General features: G+C 41.8%; 1 protein-coding gene across 1 annotated transcript; it reads left to right on the top strand.

Annotated features, from left to right (window-relative positions):
* The first annotated feature begins 4,367 nt into the window (after positions 1-4,367).
* Positions 4,368-5,501, top strand: LOC101347928 (actin-related protein T1-like). Its single transcript, XM_004379597.1, has one exon. The coding sequence runs from the start codon at positions 4,368-4,370 to the stop codon at positions 5,499-5,501; it is 1,134 nt and encodes a 377-aa protein (XP_004379654.1).
* The last annotated feature ends 2,423 nt before the right edge of the window (positions 5,502-7,924 follow it).

Below are 7,924 nucleotides of genomic sequence, written 5' to 3'. Positions count from 1 at the left end.
TGCAGATCCTTGTTTATTTTCCTCTCAGTTTTTCATTTTGGAGACTTTTTTATTGCCATGTCTTTGAGTTCTCTAATCCCCGCCCCTACTGTGATACTTAATCATCTGCTAATTCCTTCATTTTTTTTTAATTCAAACATTCTATTTTCTACTCTAGACACTTGATTTGAATGTTCCATATCTCCTATTTTTTCCTCATCAGTTTCTTTTTTCTTCATCCTTATTAAACATATGCAGGGTATTTAATATCTTTTACAGATTGTGTTATGTTGAAATCCCAACCTTCAGTACCTGTGAATGAGACCTTGTTTGGAAATAGGGTCTTTAAAGATGTTGTCAGTTCAGTTAACATGAGGTCATACTATGAGTAGTGTCCTTATAAAAGAGGAGAAGAAACAGAGAGGCACACAGAGGCAAGATGGGAAGATGGAGACAGAGATGGAGTTATGCCACAGCTGCAAGCTAAGGAATGCCTATGGCTACCAGAAGCTGGGAATGACAAAACAAAGGATATTCTCCTAGAGCCTTTGGAGTGTGCATGGGCCTTCTAATACCCTGAATTCAGACTGGAAGACAGTAAATTTCTATCATTATAAGCCACCCACTTTGTGGTACTTTGTTGCAGAAGCCCTAGGAAATTAATATAGTATCTTTCTCTATTAATTCCATCATCACTGCGATTTATTAGTCTGTGTATATTGATTGCTTTTCTCCTTTTCTTGTGTCATTTCTTTTCCTGTTTCTTCGCAAGCCTAGTAATTTTTGATTGGGTGCAGACATACTGAATTTTACATTGTTTGGTGTAAGATTTTGTTATCTTCTTTTAAATATAGTTGGGCTTTCATAGTGGGAAGAAGTTAAGTTACTTGGAATCAATCTGTTCCTTTCAAAGTGGACCCACAACAGTCTTTAAACCAAGGAAAATTTACTCCCACTATTAGAGCAAAAGCCTTCTGAGGACTTGTCTTAGTTTACATAAGTGCTGCCATAAATAGAAATCAGTGCTGCTGTAATAGAAATACCACAAGTGGGTGGCTTTAAAGAACAGAAATTTATTTTCTCACAGTTCAGGGGACTAGAATTCAAAATTCAGAGCATAGTTCTAGGGGGGGTCCTTCTTTGTCTATTTCAGCCTCTATTAGCCAGCAATCCTTGGAGTTCTTGGACTTGTAGATTCATCTGCCGCTATTGTCAGACAGCATCTGTCTTCCCTGTGTGGATGTCTCTATGTCTAGTCTAGGTTTTTTATAACTAGTAATTAGGTTTAGGATCCCCCCTACACTGGTGTGACCTCATTAACATAACAAAAGAAAGCCCCATATTTTCAAACAGGGTCATATTTACAGGCTCAGGAGTTACAAGTTCAACACGTATTTTGGGGGGGCACAATTCAGTCTATAACAGGTCTCAACCTAAGGCCCATGTATTTGGATGTCTTTACATTTTTGCTGGTGAAAGTACAAACCATTTCTACTCTCATGTGAACTCTAAAGATTATTTTCCATCAAAGTTTCCAATGTTTTCTTTTCCAACCTCTGTATTCACCACATACACATGTCCAGGTCAGTACTCATCCAGACACTCGTACAATTCTCCAGAGCTCTCTTACTGTAAAGCTCCATAAATCCAGTATTTTGCTCCATGAATTAGAGACACCCTGTCCTCTCTGAACTCCAAACTCTCTCTCCTCAAATCATCAAGACTAAGATGCTCTATGTGGGCTCCTCCTCTTTGCTATGTAGTCTGGAAACACACTACACGTAGTAAGTTTGGGCAGTCATAAGGATCGCTTTATTTATTTCTATTTCCACAGTGATCACTAGCATGCATTGCCAATGGATCAATGTCTGAAAACTTATGTTTTTATATATAATGTCCAGTTTTCTAGTTGTTTGCAAGGGGATGGTGATACATCTTATCCCTGCTACTCCATCATGTCCAGAAGCAGAAGTAATAAAGCTGTGAGCACATGCCACTACTGCCCCACCTATTATAGATGATGTCTGTTATCAGACTGAGGATTTTTTTCCCTGTTCTTAGTTTTATAAGAGTTTTTATCCTAAAAGGATGTTGAATTTTGTCAAGCATATTTTCTGCATCTATTGACATGTTCATAAGATTTTTATTTGATTTTGTTAATGTGGTGAATTGCATCAATTGATTTTTGAATGCTAACTTTGCACCCTGGCAATAAATGCCAGATGGTCTTGTTGTATTATCATTTTTATGTACTGCTGATTTGATTTGTTCATTTTATGTTAAATTTTGCCTCTAAGTTCATGATAGATATAAGGTTGTAATTTTCATTTCTTATAATTTCTTTCTCAGTTTTTGGTGCCAGGGTTATATTTGCTTCCTAAAGTAGGTTGAGACATGTTCCCTCTCTCTCTTTATGCGTAAAAAGTTTGTGTAAAACCAGTATTATTTCTTTTTGAATTGTTTGATAGAATTCACCGGTGAAATCATTTGGTTCTACAGTTGTCTTTGAGGGAAGGGATTTGAATATGAATTCAAACTGTTTTCTTAGATACAGAGTATTTAGATTATCTATTTTTGAGATACTTTTGTTAATTTTTTGTTCTGCAAAGAATTTTCCATTGAAACTAAGTTGTCAGGTTAATATGTATAAAATTGTTTATAATATTCCTTTATTATTACATTTAATGTTGGTAGTAACTGTAGTGATATAAACGTTTTCATTCTTTATATTGGTAATTAGTATCTTTTTTCTTTTAACATAAGTTTTTCTAGATGCTAATTAATTTTACTATTATTTTCAGAGAATAAACACTTGTCTTTTTTATTTGTCTCTATTATTTCTTCACTATTTCTTTTTTACTAGCTACTTTGGGTTTAATTTCCTCTTTTCTAGCCTCTTAAGATTGAATCTCAGATCATTCATTTAAAAGTTTTCATGTTTTATAAAATAAGCATTTAGTGCCTATGTATTTCCATCTAAGAAACGCTTTAGATGTATGTCAAAAATATTTATATGCTATCTTTTCATTATTCATTTAAAAATACTTTCTTATTCTTTTGATTTGGAAACAATCTTTTCAAAGAAGTCCACATTTATTTAGTCTATATGGTATTTTATTCCCCATGGTTAAAATCAATAATCAGTCAGCAATTAGTGTAACTTAACAGGTGGGAGTAGCTATATAAAAAGATAGTCAAATAGAACCATGCCAAAAATCACGGTCATTAAAACAATGAAATAATGGTACATGCTAAAACGTGGATGAGTCTTGAAAATAATATGCTAAGTGAGTGAAGCCAGACACAAAAGGCCACATATTATATGATTCCATTTATAAGAAATAGCCTGAAGAGATAAATCTATAGACTCAGAAAGTAGGTTAGTTGTTCCTTTGGACTCAGGGAGTGGGGCGATACTGGAGTGATAACTAAAGGATAGGGGGATTCTTTCTGAGGTGATGAAACTGTTGTAAAATTGACTTCGGTGATGATGGCACATATCCATGAATATACTCAACCAAAAATGAGACCCATTGCCGTCGAGTTGATGCCGACTCATAGGGACCCTATAGGACAGAGTAGAACTGCCCCACAGGGTTTCCAAGGAGCTGCTGGTGGATTCCAACTGCTGACATTTTGGTTAGCAACCACAGGTCTTAACAACTGTGCCACCTAATTGTACAGTTTAAATGGGTGAATTGCATGGTATGTGAATTATATCTCGATGTAGCTGTCCAACAACAATAACGATAACAAATACAGGGGGAAATAAAGAATAATCTGAGTGTCTGCTGCAACCGGATTTCCGGCATCACCACCCTCACCTGGCTGTGAGTTTGGTGCTTAGTGCCTCCCCTTAGCAAAGGGAAGTGTGTTTTTCTCATCCCCCAAATAGCAGCTCAGCTGAGCAGAGAAGCCAGTTCTCTGGGACCAGCCCACAGCTGGGCTGCTTCTCTTGGTTCTAAGGCTAGGCCTCTGCTTTGGGTTCACAGGCTTATGAAAGCCACCTGTAGGTAGGTATGGTTTGTCCTTTTCCTGCTTCCTGTCTCACCCAGCAGGGTGTGCTGGTGGGTCAGAGCCCCGCCCCTTTAAGGTCCCTCTGGTGCTCACTGAGGACAATTGTTGCTTGGTTACATTGTTACCTAGGGGACAACCAACTTTGAAAAGGCCACAGCAGGCCCTGAGCCATGTGAAAGAAGGATAGATTCATGGGCTGAGGATGGGGTTTGCTTGAGGATTGGGCACAGCCTGCTATCTCCACCTGGGGGACAACCTGACGACTGTGGAATCCTGTGGCTTTTGAGCTTCCAAAGGTGGGTCTTATGTCAGAAAGTGGCCCAAGTGTTCTGTCTTTATTTTGGTGAAGCTCAGAAGAAGCTGCTGTAGACATGTTTAATCAACATATATTAGATACTCCAGCTGTGATTTTTGACAACGGATCTGGGCTGTGCAAAGCAGGCTTGTCTGGAGAGGTTGGAGCCCATCATGTCATCAGCTCTGTCGTGGGACATCCGAAATCGAACTTTTCTTTAGCCGGATCCAATCAAAAGAACTACTTTGTGGGGAAACAAGTCCTGGACAAGTATGATGCCCTACACCTGCACTACCCCATTAAGCGTGGCCTAGTGACAGACTGGGATGACATGGAGAAGCTCTGGCAGCACCTTTTTGACTGCGAGCTGGGTGTGAAACCCTGCGCCCAGCCCCTGCTCGTGACTGAGCCCTCCTTGAACCCTAGGGAGATTCGGGAGAAAATGGCAGAAGTGATGTTTGAGACCTTCAATGTGCCTGCCTTCTATCTGTCAAATCAAGCGGTGGTAGCACTCTATGCCTCCGCCTGCGTCACGGGCCTGGTGGTGGACAGTGGGGATGGGGTCACTTGCACTGTCCCCGTCTTCGAGGGTTACTCCCTGCCTCATGCTGTCACCAAGCTCTACATAGCAGGAAGGGACCTCACAGAGCACCTCACCCGGCTCCTCTTGGCCAGCGGGCATACCTACCCCAGCATAGTCAACAGGGGCTTGGTGGATGACATCAAAGAGAAGCTGTGTTATGTGGCTTTTGATCTAGACAAGGAGCTAAGCAAGAGGCGGGAGGACGTTTTGAGAGAATACAAATTGCCGGATGGGACTGTCATCTGCATCGGGGAACAGCTGTACCAGGTGCCCGAGGTCCTCTTTGTGCCTGAGCAGCTGGGCATACATAGCCCGGGGCTCTCGAAAATGGTTGCTAGCAGCATCATGAAGTGCGACATTGACATCCAGATGACCCTTTTTGCAGAGATTGTGCTGGCCGGGGGCACCACTCTGTTCCCTGGCCTCGAGGAACGCCTCTTGAAAGAGCTAGAACTGTTGGCTTCCAAAGGGACCCCCATCAAGATCACAGCTTCTCCTGACGGGTGTTTCTCTGGGTGGATTGGCGCATCCGTCATGACGTCTCTGAGCACTTTCAGGCAGATGTGGGTCACCTCTGCCGATTTCAAGGAGTTTGGGCCATTGGTGGTCCATAGAAGATGCTTTTAGAGGACCCTGAGCACAGCAGGAGACAGCTGGAAACCTTGGAGTACAAGGGCACCCAGGTCAAGTGAGGTCATCCCTCAACCTTCAGCATGATCTTCAATAAAGTGTTTTGCCCCTTCTGACATTAGTTCATTCTTGGTGGCACCAGAGTAATTTCTGACCCTGGTAGTGAATCTTTAAGTGGCTCTATTCCATTCCCCTCCCATGTGCCTCATAAGTTGTCTTCTCCTGAGAAATCCTTGGGTTGTGAATTCAGCCTGTCACCTGCAGTTTGTAGTCAAAGCAGTTGCCTGGGCCTCATGCCCACTGGCTTGATCCAGCAGGGGCCCTGGAATCTGCATTGTAAACAAGTGTGTTGGGTGGTTCCAATCAACCCAGTGTCCAGGAGACACATTCAGCAGGGGGAGCAGATGGGAATGGGGGGAGAGGAGTACAAGCAGGAATGTTACCTTGTTCACAGGGCTCAACAAACTCTTTGGCTGAGTGCAGCCTTAACAAAATAGGACTCTTGCCTGGCCAGGAAGGGCAAGGAGTAACTATGGCCTTTGAGAGACTGGCTTACAGGATAGCAACAGGGTCCTTATCATAGGAACCCATATCTGGTATGGCCAGGAGTGCCAGTTAGAGACCACATTTATTGAGAAGCTACCTGATAAGATAGGAGTGGTGTCATGGATTGAATTATGTCCCCCCAAAAAATGTGTGTATCAGTTTGGCTGGGCCATGATTCCTGGTTTTGTGTGATTTTCCTATATGTTGTAAATCCTGCCTCTATGATTTTAATGAGGGAGGATGGGTGGCAGTTGTGTTAGTGAGACAGGACTCAGTCTACAAGATTGGATCATGTCTTGAGGCAATCCCTTGAGATATAATAGAGAGAATGGAGCAGAGAGACAGGGGGACCTCATACCACCAAGAAAGCAGTGCCGGAAGCAGAGTGTGTCCTTGGACCCAGAGTCCCTGGGTGGAGAGGGAAGATTGATGAAAAGGCCAACAGAGAGACAAAGCCTTCCCCTGTAGCTGAAGCCCTGACTTTGAACTTTTAGCCTACTTTACTGTGAAGAAATACATTTCTCTTTGTTAAAGCCATCCACTTGTGGTATTTCTGTTATAGCAGCACTAGATGACTACGACAAGTGGCCATGTCAAAAACTGGGTGAAAGAGAAACTACGAGGAAGTAATGGATGCTGAGGCAGCAAACTGTGGATGTCTTAAATTGGCCTTATGATAGGTGGTGACCTGGGAAAGTTTTTCTAATAAGGGGAATACACTAGTAATTTGAAAAATCCTGGGAAGTATTTTTTTTTTCTTTTTTTATTGTACTTTAGGTGAAGGTTTACAGAACAAAAAGTTTCTCATTAAGTCAGTACACATATTGTTTTATGACATTGGGGGAAGTAATTTTAAGGATACTGAATTGACTGGGTATGGCTTTGGGCAACTGATACTGTGAAGAAAGACTCTGTAAGATGGAAGTTGATTAATCAACGATTTAAGCTAAGTGTGAAAGCCATAGGTCCTTCCTATACCATATAAAGAGACTTCCATCTCCTGTAGCCTAAGAGCAGAAAACACCGTAGGGCTTCCCTAGGGTATAATCATAAGAGTAGCAGAGATCCAAAGAAAGCTGAATTCCCAACCCCAGTAGGTCTGTTATTCCAAGATTAAAACCCATAAGGGGAGTTGACATATGGATAGAGCCAACAGTATTGATGCACTCAAAATTTTGAAACCCGAGATTCTCAAGTTAACAGTGATACCCCGAAATCTGAAGTGATACTCTGAGATCTGAAGTGTTATCATGGTTCCCTTCTTAGAGAATGAGTGTATGGGGGCCAAGTAATAAAGGGAATTGTGGACCAGATCTGGCTCACAGTGGACCCATTGGGTCCACCAACGTATACCGTGGTCATCTCTTCAGTCCCCAAATGTATAAATTGGAATTGCAATTGGCCTGTGACCAATTCCATGGCTTGTGGCCTCTCAAAATGCCTCCCTCTAGCTATGTTATTCAGGTTTCTCCAACAACCAGACGAAAAGATTAGATTAAACATGCAAAGATTTTATTAGGGGAAATGCCTGTTAGAGAAAATGGTGAGGGAGCTACGGGAGATGAGAGAGCTGTCAGACCACAATATAAGTTTAACTCCAAGTGAAGGAAACGGAATAAAGGTTGAATGGAAGCATCTTAGACTGCCATGCAGTCTAAGGAAGTTTCATTAAAGCTTTTGGGGAGTCTTCAAGCCAAAGTTGGCCTACAAAGTAGTCTCATGATTCCCAGGAACAGGTCTGCCTTAAAATACCCACCATACTTAGTCATTAACAGGGAGCAGCCTGTGTAAAATGTGACCTTGGAATAAATGTGGTGATCTATCTCATAATGCAGCAGCTGGAGTTCTTGATCAGTCATGCTCCCTGTAGTTGG

Source organism: Trichechus manatus, unplaced genomic scaffold (assembly GCF_000243295.1).
Source record: "Trichechus manatus latirostris isolate Lorelei unplaced genomic scaffold, TriManLat1.0 scaffold00066, whole genome shotgun sequence".
Classification (NCBI taxonomy): Eukaryota; Metazoa; Chordata; class Mammalia; order Sirenia; family Trichechidae; genus Trichechus; species Trichechus manatus.
Note: the sequence above shows the minus strand (reverse complement) of the source record. Positions and strands in the feature narration are given on the sequence as shown.

Coding starts and splice junctions, on each gene's coding strand:
- LOC101347928 (XM_004379597.1), top strand. CDS start 4,368: ATGTTTAATCAACATATATTAGATACTCCAGCTGTGATTTTTGACAAC.